The sequence below is a fragment of the Anolis carolinensis genome, unplaced genomic scaffold (assembly GCF_035594765.1).
Source record: "Anolis carolinensis isolate JA03-04 unplaced genomic scaffold, rAnoCar3.1.pri scaffold_10, whole genome shotgun sequence".
NCBI lineage: Eukaryota > Metazoa > Chordata > Lepidosauria > Squamata > Dactyloidae > Anolis > Anolis carolinensis.
This window is the reverse complement of record NW_026943821.1, coordinates 18,252,883-18,266,834: the sequence shown is the minus strand read 5'-3', so window position 1 is coordinate 18,266,834 and position 13,952 is coordinate 18,252,883. Positions and strand designations below refer to the sequence as shown.

The window sequence follows — 13,952 nt, the reverse complement described above, 5'->3', positions numbered from 1 at the left end:
AAATGGCTTGGATTATCCAGAGGCTTGGATAAGCGAGGCTTGGATTAGTGAGACTCTACTGTATTAGAATATGTCAAATGGACAGGGTAAAAATATTGAAAAGTTTGTAAACACATGCACTCTGGCTTTTGTACATTTGCAAAGGAAGGCAAAAGTGGATTTTAGGGAAGCTGCAAGAGGAATAATTTAAGCAATTTACAAGGGTAACTATTATATGGCATAAGTATCACAGTGAGTAGGAGCCCCCAGTAACGCAGCGGATTAAACTGCTGAGCTGCCGAACGTGCTGACCGAAAGGTCGAGGGTTCAAATCCAGGGAGTGGGGTGAGCTCCCGCTGTCAGCCCCAGCTTCTGCCAAACTAGCTGTTCAAAAACATGCCAATGTGAGTAGATCAATAGCTACCGCTTCGGCAGGAAGGTAACTGCGCTCCATTCACTCATGCCGGCCACATGACCTTGGGGGTGTCTATGGAGAACTCTGGTTTTTCAGCTTAGAAATGGAGATGAGCACCAACCAACAGAGTCGGACATGACCAGGCTTAATGTCAGGAGAAAACTTTTACCTTTCACAGTGAGGGGCAACAGAAGCCCTAGGTGGTGTGAGGAAGGAAGGATAGTTGTTTCTTGTGTTTGTCATGGTCATTGTTTTGTTTGTTTTGTTTGTCACTGTTTGTACTGGTTGCAATTGTTATATCATTTTAATATAAATAATACATTAAATTTAATAATAAAAATGAAAAGGTGACAAGAAATAGCTTCCTCCTTATGCTGGCCTTGTGGCCTCCCATTTACCACGTCTGGGGAGGGAATGAAATGGTGTCCAAGAGCTTGGCTATCACTTAAGAGGACAGAGAAACCACTCTCGCAAGACTGCTAGAAGGCAAGCCCACAGGTAACACTGCAGCCTCCTTGCGTCTCCCACCCCTGCACTCCCCATTCAGCCCACTTCTCCCCTCCCAAACCATTTCCATTTCTGAATCTGAGCAACCCAGGCTCCAGGACCACCCCTCCTCTGCATGCTTACATACAGACACACCACACACACATGACATAGGCCTCCCAGCCATGCAACATTACCTCACAGCCCTCCCCTTCCTTCCAGGCAGCAGTGTAAGTCACGGCCCACTCATGTTGGGATGGGATCCAGATGTTGGCCAGCCGCCACGGGGCCATTTTTCCCTTTTTTGGAGAAGAACTCCACTGATGGCAGGGGAGGGAGGGAGGGAGGGAAAGGGCAGCCTCCCAGAGGCACCAAGAGTTTGGGAAATAGGAAGGGGGGGCACTTGCGTCTCAACACAAAAAAATCCCCATAACTCAGGCAAACCCATAAATCTCTTCCTTCCCTCACAATTTTGTGACAGTGAGAACCAACCCAGTGGGAATAAAGAGAACACCTCCCACCATCAACAGTCAGAGAAACGGTTCATTGGCCAAACGGGCAGAAAACGCTGCTGAGCAAGTTGGGGGGGCCCTTCACAGAACTGAGGAAAATGGCCATCGCAAAGGAGCCCTTTGTAGGAGACTCAAGGCTTCCCCATTACATCCATACAGTCCCTCTGGGAGGCAGAGAGATCGAACCCCCTGAGTACAACAGTGATGTGTTGCCTAGAAAAAGCACCTCCTGCTTTTGGGGGCCCATTCTCCCACTCTGAACCAGGGAAGAGAAATAAAAATGTCTGTTTGCCTACTTTGGAGAAATGCCCAGGAGAGGAAAAAGGTGTTGGCAGTCCCATTGGGCTCAGAAAGCCACAAGTGGAGAGGAGTAGAATTGGAAGAGACTGGTATTTGGGGCACAACTGTCTCGGAAGGTAATTTGCAGGCTCAGGTGATGCAAAAAGAACCCCATGCCCAACTTAAAAAGTGAAGAAGCACAGTGGGTCATTAATGTTGTTTATTATACAAAGCCAGAAAAGACACACACACACTTTTCTTCTTTCTTTCTCTCTCTCCTTCACGCATACACAGACTGCACAGAAGCATATAAAAGGGGGAGGAGAAAAGAGAGAGACTGAGAGAGATTCCCCCATGTATAGGTTTCGTAAGAAGCCACATGCATAACATTCTGCCCAGGGAAGAGAGGCAGTTGTGAACATCCAAGGCAGGGAAACAGGGCCTGGAGCAGGAAAGGCACAGGTGGCCCCGGGGCAAAGGGACCCCTCCCACTTGTGGAGGAGAGACCCAGCTCCGAGGGATGGGTGGGAGGGGGCTGCTGCTCCAGGAGGGGCTTTGGCACACTGAGGAGCCCTTCAGAGGGCGGGGGTGGCCCAGGTGGGGCCTTTCAGAGGTTGGTTGCACAGTCGCGGCACAGGACCTGCTCATTCTCTGGGATGAAGCCCTTGCCCACCAGGGAGGTGGCGCAACGGGAGCAGCTGAAGCAGTGCTGGTGCCAGTGGCGCTCCTCAAAAGAGACGTACTTGCCCCCACCAAAGCCTGGAAGGAGTGAGAGAAAGAAGGAGTGAGGATGCAGTTCCCTCTGCACAAGAGAGCTAGGGTGCTGTTCATTCATCCAGCCTCCTTTGGCTGACCCACTCTCTGCCCCAAGGACCCCCAGGGCACTGGCTTTGGGTGCTCAGCCTTCTCCTCCCGCTCACCAGTGATGGGCTTGGTGCATCCACTGCACTTCTTGGCATAGAGGCTCCCAAAGCATTTGAGGCAGTAAGGCTGTTCTTCCTGGGAGGTGAACTGCTGCCCAGCCAGAGGGGCCCGGCAGCCGGTGCATACAAAGCACTCCTTGTGCCAGGGTTCATCTCGGTAGGTCACCCCGCCTTTGGTCAGCGACTGCGGGAAGGGGGGAAAGGTTAGCAACACTGCTGCCAGCAGGACCCCCACCTTCCCTCTGCCTGAAGGGCTAACAGGCCCCTATCTCCTTTCCCATTTCGCCTCTGCCCACCCCCAAAGGATGCCCCACCTTCTTGCAGCTGGTGCAGCGGGGGGCAAACTTGCTCTCATAGCAGGGGACACAGTAGTAGTCCTTCTGATCGGGGATGAAAGACCGGGACCCAATGGGCTGCTGGCAGCTACTGCAGAGGAAGCAGTGCTCGTGCCATGTCTGACCGCCGTACTCCAGCTTCCGGGATCCTGTGAGATGGAAGGAGTCCATGAAAGGGGTGGGTGGAAAAGGCCCACTGGGGTCTTCCTTCTCTCAGCCACCATGAGGTGGGATTGAGCCCTCTTGGCATTGGGCGGGAGTGAGTGGGGGTCCCACCTGGCATTACCACCTGCTGGCATGAAACACACTGGGAGGAAAACTCGCGGCAGTAGCAGGCGTTGCAGAGCAGCTCCTCGGATTGGCAGGTGAAGGGCTCCTCAGCCAGGGAGCAGCCACACCGGAAGCACCGGAAGCAGCCCTCGTGGTAGTGTCGGTCCTCATAGTACAGCTCCTAAGGGGAGAGAAGCAGGGGGGTGGAGGGGGATACGGTGGGAGGTCAAGGACTGGCTGCTGCTGCCCTCTTTGCCCCACACTCTGGAACCCTCAGCCTGGGTCACAGCACCAGACGACGCACATTGAGAGGCAGCAGAAGCAGAGGACTGTGGTACTGACACAGTGTTTTGGAGGAAGGGAGCTCAGAGAGAAATGGGGCTTTGCTGCACAGCCTGATTCAGGCCTCCATTGAGCCACAACCAGCAAAAGCCCTGCATGGTGAGCAATGCCTTTGGGGGGCGGGGAGGCTTTTAGGGCCAGCCGGTCAGCCAGAAGGCCACAGTCCTTCCCCCTGGAGGGAGCGTTGGGCTGAGCATATGCCATGCAGAGGAAAGAGGACAGGAAGAAGCCTGTACTTGCAATGGGATGTATGGAGGGGGCAGAAAGACAGCATCACCCATCCCACCCTTCTCATGCATATATATGTGTGTGTGTGTGTGCCACCTGCCTCACCCGGCTGTCGTGGCCAATGAGCTCCTTGCACTCATCGCAGGTGTTGGCAAAGTGGGCGTCGTAGCAGGGGATGCAGAAGGGGCCCTCCTCCGCCTGGATGTACTTGCGCCCGTAAAGGGACTCCTTGCAGCCGGCGCAGTCAAAGCCCTCTGTCATCCTGGTGTCTTCTCTGGAAGGAAAGGGGGAAGAGGAGAACGGGGGCCTTCAGTGTCATGGACTCATGGGCAGGATTAGTCTCAGCTCCAGGTGAAAGGGACACACACACATATGCACCAATGCACACAAGGCCCTAGGAGTGGCTGCGGAGACAGAGGGCATTGTCTCAAGAGGTCAAGTAAAGAAGATGAAATTTTTGTGGATTTTATAAGACTGAAATTTTGAGAAAGTTAAAAAGGAAGATTGAGATGGGGCGGGGTGGAGGATTTGAGAAGAGGATCTAAAAAGCTCACTTTGCCAATCTCTGCTAGACAAAACAGAGCATGCAGGAGCCTTAGATAGGCAACTGAGAAAGATGAAAGTAGGTAAAGGGGTTCAAAAGGGCTTTAAGACCTGAAGAGAAGAGAGGGGGAGTGAAGGAAGAGGGGAAGAGAGGGGGAAACTGTTGTGGATAAGAGAAGTGTAAATGAGGAAAAGGCTTGTGCACATGTTTTAAAAACTTTAAGAAATCTCTACTATAAAAGGGCTAAATTGCATCTCAGCCTTGTGGCACATTTCGTTCTTTGCTGGTCATCCTTAGTTTTGCTCTGGCCAGTAATAAAGCTGTAGCTTGGATCTCCTGTCTCTAGTGTCAGTACAACTGGAAGAAAAATATACTAGGGACTTAGTAAAGCCCCAACACCACCTCACAGCCCTCCTTGGGTTCAGGGCTAGGGACTCATAGCCTCCCCTTGCAAGGACTGCATACCATGCCTGCAGGGAGGGGGAGAGGGCCTCCCAAACCCCTTTGCAATCGGAGAATGGGGGGGCATCAGGATCAGTGAGGGGCCCTCCAGTCCTTGGCGGATAGGCAACAAGAAGCCCCCCCCCCCCCCCGCCCTCTCCCTTTTCCCTTCCTGTAGTTGCAGCAAGACTGGACCCGTCATCCTGGGGCAGACTGGAGAGGCAAGGGAGCTGCCTCTGCCCTCGTGATGCCTTCCAGGAAATTCCAACCTTTCAGCCCCCCTCCATTGAGCCAGAGTACAGAATCAGATTCCCCTCTCTCTGCACAGCTGCCCAGATAGGCAAGAGCTTTTGAGAAGTGGGGCTCCTCACCCACCTGGGTCCAATTGCAGCCCCTCACAAGCCCTGTGCCAACTACACCTCCCACCCCACTTTGGGACCAGGGCCATTCCTTCTGACAGCCCTTGTGAAAGCACCTGGGCCCCAGGCCAGGGTCAGGGTGGCATTTGTAGGGCAGTACAAGGAGCAAAGGACCGTTCCTGGGAGGAATGTCCCTGGCACAGACACAGATCCTGAGCTGGGTCCAAAGAGAGCCACACTGAACAGCAGCTGCTGAGTGAGAAGAAAAAGGTAGAGACAAGTCCTGAGGGACACAGTGATTTTGCCTGCCCCATCCGGAGCAGTGGGGGCAGGGACCCTAAAACTTCAACTTGTACAATTGTGGGAGTCAAAGCTCAAAACACCTGGAGGGAGAGTCAAGGTTTGCCCAGGCCTGGGCAAGAAACTAAATTTAGGCTTTGTCTTATGCTCCAGAAATCTAGTGGACCCAGCATAATGGGGGTGGGGATCAGACACACTGACAGAACCCAAGATGGACACAAACAACAGCCACAGATGCACAGTGGCTTTCCTAAAACTCCAATTTGCACCAAGAGCTACTGCTCAACCGCAACATAAACACACACAGGAAGGTATCAGGATCTCCTCTGCTACACACAGCGCCAGATGGCAGCACCTGAAAGTCAAGGTTTATAAACTGCAGGCAAGCTTTCTGCAGAAACCCTACCTCTTCTCCAGCCATAGCAGGGAGGGCAGGGAGCCCTATGCAGCTCAGAAAAGGGAGGCCATTGAGCCATGGTTGCAAAGGACAGGTTCTTCCCTTGCTGGCCCCATGAGCCCATGAAGCAGGGAAAGGGCACAGCCAGGCTGTCTGGGACCAACCGTCCAGTTCTCTCTGCCCAACGCCAACAACGTCTCCTGCCTTTTGAGACTCCAACTGGAAATCCCTGAGCCTTCCCCTGAGCTCCCGCACAAGGCTCTCTGTCAATCCCAAAGGGCTGGCGTGCCTGGGATTCAACAGGATCAAACCCGGCTCAGTCCCATGTTTGGGCAGTTAGTGAGTCAGGCCCAGTCCCATCCCCAGAGGCCCTGGGATTGAGCAAGAGGGGCCTCTGGGGGAATCGCCTGGCCTCCCTCTGCGCTGTCTCTTGCTGCTGCTGTGGTTCAAGGAGAGAGACACCAGCAATTCCTTCCAGACCATTTCCTGCGCCACGGAGCATTTTTGCAGGATGAGATCAACCTCCCTGAGGCTGCCAGGCGGCTCACCGCAAGAGGAGGAGGAGGAGCAGAGCAGGGGGGAGGACAGGCCATGGCCCCAGCAGCAGCAGTACCTCCACTGCAATCATCTCTCCCCCCCCCCCCCAAAAAAAAAACATTCAGAAAGGAAAGCCGGAAGGAAGGGACAAGCTGTATTTTATGGAGCATAACCCCCTTTTCTTGTTTCCGCAAGCAAAACGAAGTGTATTGGGGAAACATGGCATACAATAGCACATTCCTACCTACACAAGGGTCATTTTTTTCCATGGCGTGACCTTTACAAAGGCAGGCTGAGTAATGCACCGGGTCACCCTTGTGACGGTAGGGCTGCTGGCCGAAAGATCAGCGGTTTGAATCCAGGGAGTGGGTGAGCTCCCTTATGTCAGCTCCAGCTTCGCATGCGGGGATATGAGAGAAGCCTTACACAGGATGGTAAAACATCTGGGCATCCCCTAGGCAACGTCCTTGCAGACTGCCAATTCTCTCACACCAGAAGCAACTTGCAGTTTCTTAAGTCGCGCCTGACACGAAAAAAAACCATGGAGAAGAACAGTCAACTCACCCTGATTCCCTTAGGCACACCTTTCCCCCACCTAAGAAAAGATCTCCCTGAGACTCCTGATAACAAGACAAAAGGGGCCAGAGGAGTAGGTAAGGTAGCAGCAGTAAGAGAAAAGGGCAGTGACCCTCAATCAGGAAGGAAGGGAGGCAGCCACAGCCAAGTGGGTCTGGTGATGGAGGGCAGGGAGGGCCCCCATGTATGAGGAACCTCCCTTTTGGAAACAAGTTTTGCTCCCTCCTCCTCCAGATACTACTGCTCCTAATCATAATCCCCCTCCTCACTCCCTGCCAACCTATTTTGGTCCCTGCACAATCCAGGCCCAAAAATGAACAGGACGATGGCATCCCACCAAGACAATGAGAGGGAAAGGGCAGCCAAGCACTTGCATGGAACAGCGCCCGGAGGGAGAAGTTGGGGGCAACAGGCCAGTTGCCTGGGACATTATCTAGAAACCCCACCCCCCCCAAATGACAGACACAGCACACCAGGGGGACCCCCAGCTGAGGAGTCTCTAATCCGGGAGGGTATTTTTAGGCCAAAGATGCTGCACATTCATTGGGGTCCCAGAGAGCTCCCGGCAGCAGCTGCTGCCCTTTACCAAAGAGGGAAACAGCCAAGGAGGGAGGGGTGTCCACCCCACTCCAGAGGGACAGCACTGGCAAGAGGGAAGGGGCCCTTTGACCTCCTCCCTGCCTTCTGCATTACTTTGCCACCAAGGGCCTTGGGGACTTAGAAGCCACAATAAAGCCCCATCTTTAATTAATGGACACAAGCATGAGCGTCCTGGACTGCAATTCCCAGCCACCCCAGGCATTGGTGAGGAATGCTGGGAACTGCAACCCAACCACATCTGGAGGACCACATCTGTAGCCCCTTGATGTCTTGCCTTCAAAAGGCCCTTATAAAGGAAAGAAGTGGAGATGCAAGAAAGAAACCCATTCTCAGCAGCGAGGAACCGTACCATTTAGGAACAAATGGGGGAAGGGGGTCTATAAAGGAAAGAAAATCCCAGAACAGGTCCTGACCCCTCTTTGCCCCCCCCCCCAAGAAGTCAATCTCCCTGGGTCTTTATGGGGTTACGAAAGAGCCTTATGGCAAGGAGGTCCTGCAGTAGGTTGGAGGGCAAGGGACTGAGCTCAAGGCCAGACAGTGCAAGGAAAGCAGAGCAAATGCCGCTCCCAAAAGAAAGTGAAGCCGGCTCCAGCAGCTAACCTCAACCCCCTCCCCCCCATACACACACAAACAAACCCCTAAAGATCCCAGCACAGCTCCTTTAGAGGCTCCTGGCTACATCAGGATCAGAAAGAGGCACCCAGCTACATTTAACACTCAGGCAGTTAGGGGATGTCCCTGGAACACACGTCATCAGAAGGAACCTTTGTCCAGCTGGAGGACGCAAGCCCCAGCATTTTGGTCTGTCTCCTGAGTTGGGGCTGCGTGTGCAATCCAGCTTGAGGTGATTTTTGGGAGGGGACCCTAAGTCATGCCCCACACATTCTTCAGAACCTCTCCATCAACAGCACAGTTTCTCCCCCTGCTTTCAGGCTGGGCCCTTACACTGAACACAAGCCAAAGGCTTGAACCCCAGCATTAGGCCCCCAAAGTTCTGGGTGGGGGTGACACATAGGCTTCCAGTCCCTTTGAGGGCAGGGCCAGAGGACTGTGCCACCCACCTGCTCCACTGCTTCTTGGCCTCCAGAACCATTCCAGCTCAGTTATCACTGTGATCTTTATTAGTTCCTATTTGCTTTGGCTGGGCATTTATAGCAAGAGGAAAAATTGGACTGAGCAGGAAGGAAGGCAAGCCGAATGGCATCTGCTCTGAGTGTGAGAGAAGGGGAAGCAGCTGCTCGCTTGGCTCTGGGGCCCTGCCAATTCCAGAGCGGCTGTGTATGACAGGGGCGGACGCCTGCCTTGTCCCACAGGCCTCCCTTCCAGAGGCTGGAATGGCTCCCCTGACCCCCGAGGCAAAGGGGGAACCAAGACTCTTTAGTGGAAAGGTGCCCAGGGGAGCCCTTGGCCTTCCAAAGAGGTTGGCCCCTCAGGAGGAGAAGCGGAAGAGGAGGGAAGCATGAGGCCAAGCTCAAGGGTCCCAGGGACACCTTGCAGGGATCCTGGGGTCTTGGCAGGAAGCACCCAGAGAAGAGAGGAGGGTCTTTGCAAAGCTCACAAGGCCATGGCTCAGCCTTCTGTGATGCCCTGAAGGCTCCAGTACTCCTCCAGTGAGGTACCTTCATTCTCTTTCCCAAATTTTGGGGAAGAACATGCAAAGACTTATTACACTTGGTAGAAAACTTTGAAAAACTATAGCCAAATGTGCTGCAAGATGTTCATCCCACAAAAACAATAAACTTTTAATAAACTTTTCCCATGTTTTTATGATAAAATCAATTAGGAAATGACATCTATTATAATTGAGCAACAAAACTTGTGTTACATAGTGCTAATCGCAGGGGAAAGCCCCCCCCCCCCCCCCCACACACACACCCTCCAGACTCCCTCCTCTCCCTCTGAGGAAGCCTTGCAGGCCGCAGCCCCAAAGATGCCGCCCGAGGCAGCAAAACGTGGCTTTGGCAGCAAGATGAGCATCAGCCACCGGGCATGGAGCCAAGCCGGCACCTTCGCCGAGAGAGAGAGAGAGGCTGGCACCATCCCAAAGGGATCAGTTGGGCGGGATGCCGTCCGTCTGCCGCTGTCTGGTTAAGAGAGCGGGTGCCAAAGCAGAGGGAGGCAGCGGAAACAAGGGGAGCCATGGAGGACATGCTCCGGCAAGGCCCCAGTGCTCTCTGAGGAGCTCTTGGGAACACCAGGAGTCATTGGGGGCGGAAGAGGTAGAGCAGAGGGGCCTGGTCTTCATCCCTTTGCAGGGCCAAGGAGGCTTCCTTCCTTTGTTGGCTGGCCATTATGCCTCAGAGAAAGCCCCAAGGCCACCAAGACTTCTTCTCTGTGGGGATGCAGAATGAGAAGAGGTAGCAGTGACAGATAAGAAGCCAGGACAGAGGGAAGGGGGTGTTATAGAGAGAAAAAGCAGCAGAGAAAAAGGGTGAAAGAAGCTTCCAGTGTGCAATGAGGTGACAGAACTGGGGAGAGATTATTCAGCTGGTGGCAAGAGAAAATGCTGCAAGGGGGACTAGGAAAAGGGAGGCCATTTCAGCACCAAAAGCACTGAGATCTGCTGAAATAAATACCCCGAGGGTCCCGAATCCAATCTGACCTTGGACACGCAGTAGGGTCAGGACTGTCAGGACCTGGATGGGAGGCCCTGGCAAAACCATCTCTGGGTTTTCCTCGCCCTACAAGAAACTACAAAATCCATGGGGCGACTTGAAGGGAAACAGGGAAGAATGGCAAGGACTACCACCACCTCACCATTTCTCAAGGACAAGGCCTGGTCTTAGCAGGAGGAAAGTGGAACCGCGTCTCCCACTACAAACCAACTCGGACACTGCGGTCATCGGAGGAGACCCTACTCTCAGTCCCACCCGTCCCAAGCATAGCTGATGGGAACCAGAGAAAGGGCCTTCTCCGTGACCGCCCCCCATCTCTGGAACTTCCTTCCTAAGATAACCCCCTACCTCCCTGCATTCAAGAAACAGCTGAAGTACCTTTGTACACTGGCTTATGAGGAGGAAGAGGAGGAGACAGTAATACCACCAATATACCTCTGATTAATAGCTACCATCCCTGGCCACAGGACCAAGGAAGGACTGCTCTGGCAAACACTGCTCTGCCCTTTCCAAAGAGGGACCAGTCTTCAGCTGGAAATTCTTTCTCATCTGGAAACCATCTCCAGTCCTGGCCAATTTGCCCTTGAAGGGAAAGTAAGGGTGCCTCCCAGCAAAAAAAAAAAATCCTTGCTGACTCAGGAGAAGGAGGAGGATGGTGTTCCTCACCTTTGGCCTGAGCTGTTTCTCCACTGAGTCACTGGGGGAAAGACAGAGGCGAAGGCAGACAAAGGAAGGCAGGAAGGAAAAAGGGAAGAAAGAGAAAAAAGGAGAAAAAGGAAGTGTCTGCTTTGGTCAGCTGTCCCTGTCCTTCAGCACATCTGGGAACTTGGACAGAGGTGGGGAGGCACTCCTTGTAACAGCCCCTCTGGAATGAAGGCCCATTGCTGGGAAAGCGGGCCAGGAGCTTCCCCTTCATTCCCTGGTCTCCTGTTTCATTGCAAACCCTCCGCCCTGGGTTCAGCGTTGCTTTGTGCCTGGGCTGCATCCCGTTCAGGGAAGGGCCGCGCCCTGGAAATATCTCCTGGGGGCACCCCCGTCCTGCAGGGATCCCCTCATCCTCACAAAGCGGGGCTGATTACACAACCCAACAAAATCAAACTTTTTATAATAATCAGAAAGGAGAGTAGAATCATAGAATAGTAGAGTTGGAAGAGACCTCATGGGCCATCCAGTCCAACCCCCTGCCAAGAAGCAGGAAATCACATTCAAAGCACCCCCGACAGATGGCCATCCAGCCTCTGCTTAAAAGCCTCCAAGGAAGGAGCCTCCACCACAGCCCGGGGGAGAGAGTTCCACTGTCGAACAGCCCTCACAGTGAGGAAGTTCTTCCTGATGTTCAGGTGGAATCTCCTTTCCTGTAGTTTGAAGCCATTGTTCCGTGTCCTAGTCTGCAGGGCAGCAGAAAACAAGTTTGCTCCCTCCTCCCTATGACTTCCCTTCACGTATTTGTACATAGCTATCATGTCTCCTCTCAGCCTTCTCTTCTGCAGGCTAAACATGCCCAGCTCTTTAAGCCGCTCCTCATAGGGCTTGTTCTCCAGACCCTTAATCATTTTAGTCGCCCTCCTCTGGACGCTTTCCAGCTTGTCAACGTCTCCCTTCAACTGTGGTGCCCAGAATTGGACACAGTATTCCAGGTGTGGTCTGACCAAGGCAGAATAGAGGGGGAGCATAACTTCCCTGGATCTAGACGCTATTCCCCTATTGATGCAGGCCAGAATCCCGTTGGCTTTTTTAGCTGCTGCATCACATTGTTGGCTCATGTTTAACTTGTTGTCCACGAGGACTCCAAGGTCTTTTTCGCACACACTGCTGTCAAGCCAGGCGTCCCCCATTCTGTATCTTTGATTTCCATTTTTTCTGCCGAAATGAAGTAGCACAGTTCAAATAAAAATTTATGCTGATTATAAATATGAATTAATTTTTTTCCCATCACGTCAACTTTTAAAAATATGACGAATGGTACATTAAAGCAGACTACTGTAAAGTCTGCACATTTTGCATCATATTCGTGTAACACAAGCCAAGAAGTATTTTTCATCAGGTGGTAGTATTTTGGGTAATTCCTATTGAGTTTTATTTTGTGCCGAATTCAGAGCCGTGTTTATTTTTCTCTCTGTGTCGTGTGTAGTTTTTGTGACGAGGCTAATTGAATAATTAATGCATTTACACACTGATATCAATAGAATTTAATTAACCACAAGCCAACAAGTATTTTTCATCAGATGGTCATTCTTACAGAGTTTTATTTTGTGCCGAATTCAGCTCTGTGCTTATTTTTTTCTCTATCGCATGTACAGTAGAGTCTCATCCAAGCTAAACGGGCCAGCAGAAGCTTGGATAAGCGAATATCTTGGATAATAAGGAAGGATTAAGGAAAAGCCTATTAAACATCAAATTAAGTTATGATTTTACAAATTAAACATCAAAACGTCATGTTATACAATAAATTTGACAGAAAAAGTAGTTCAATACGCAGTAATGTTATGTTGTAATTACTGTATTTACGAATTTAGCACCAAAATATCACGATATATTGAAAACATTGACTACAAAAATGCCTTGGATAATCCAGAACCTTGGATAAGCGAGTCTTGGATAAGTGAGACTCTACTGTAGTTTTTACGATGAGGCTAATTGAATATTTAATGCATTTACGCAGTGATATCAATAGAATCTAATTAACGACATGCCAAGAAGTATTCTTCAACAGATATAGTTTTAGGTCATTCTTATAGAGTTTTATTTTGCGCCGAATTCAGATCTGTGCTTATTTTGTTCTCTATTGCATGTAATTTTTACGATGATGCTAATTGAATATTTAATGCATTTACACACTGATATCAAAAGAATCTTATTAATCACATGCCAACAAGTATTCTTCAACAGATATAGTTTTAGGTCATTCTTAGAGAGTTTTATTTTGCGCCGAATTCAGATCTGTGCTTATTTTTCTCTCTATTGCATGTAATTTTTACGATGATGCTAATTGAATATTTAATGCATTCACGCAGTGATATCAATAGAATCTAATTAACCACAAGCCAACAAGTATTTTTCATCAGATGGTCGTTTTAAGTCATTCTTATAGAGTTTTTTTTGTGCCAAATTCAAATCTGTGTTTATATTTTTCTCTATCATGTGCAATTTTGCGATGAGGATAGTTGAAAAATTAATGCATTTACGCACCGATATCAATATATAGAATCTAATTCACATCGGTGCGTAAATATATAGTATATTTGATGAGCCTCACTGCAAAAGATACACATGATTAGAGAGAGAAAATAAACACAGATCTGAACTCAGCATAAAAAAAAGAATATAACATAAAATTATATCTGAGGAAAAATATTTGTTGGGTTGTGTTATTATGATTGTGGTGATGCTTGTTTATACCAGGCATGGTCCAACTTGGGCCCTCGAGGAGCTTTGGACTACAACTCCCATCATTCCTCACAGCCTCAGGCCCCTTCCTTTTCCCCCTCAGCCGCTTAAGCGGCTGAGGGGGAAAAGGAAAGGGCCTGAGGCTGTGAGGAATGATGGGAGTTGTAGTCCAAAGCCCCTCGAGGGCCCAAGTTGGACCATGCCCGCTCCCGCCCCTTCCCTTGCTCGGCCTCACCTGCTCCTCCTCAGGGCTCCTTCCTTCCTTCTTTCCCTGCCTTCCTCCTCCCGTCCAGCGCCGGAGGACCGGGGCCCTGTCCTGCCCGCGCCTCTCCCTCCTTCCCTCGAAGGCGGCTCGAAAGGAGGCGAGGACTAAGGCCCGGCTTGGCCCCGCCCACATTTCTGAGGCCCCGCCTCCTTTGAAGTCCCC

The 13,952-nt window shown here is 51.2% G+C and overlaps 1 protein-coding gene across 3 annotated transcripts; it reads right to left on the bottom strand.

Moving 5' to 3' along the window:
• Positions 1-1,876: 1,876 nt before the first annotated feature.
• fhl3 (four and a half LIM domains 3) lies at positions 1,877-13,937 on the bottom strand. 3 transcript variants are annotated; one of them, XM_062962516.1, is made up of 6 exons: positions 13,761-13,894; positions 3,875-4,043; positions 3,206-3,380; positions 2,909-3,078; positions 2,592-2,778; positions 1,877-2,430 (listed from the first exon to the last, which is right to left on the bottom strand). In XM_062962516.1, the coding sequence occupies exons 2-6, from the start codon at positions 4,028-4,030 to the stop codon at positions 2,279-2,281; spliced, it is 840 nt and encodes a 279-aa protein (XP_062818586.1). In that variant the 5' UTR covers positions 4,031-4,043; positions 13,761-13,894; the 3' UTR covers positions 1,877-2,278. The 3 variants fall into 3 exon arrangements, with proteins under 3 accessions (XP_062818586.1, XP_062818585.1, XP_062818584.1); XM_062962515.1 differs by lacking the exon at positions 13,761-13,894 and adding an exon at positions 5,820-6,251; XM_062962514.1 differs by lacking the exon at positions 3,875-4,043 and having other exon boundaries at positions 13,761-13,937.
• Positions 13,938-13,952: the final 15 nt, after the last annotated feature.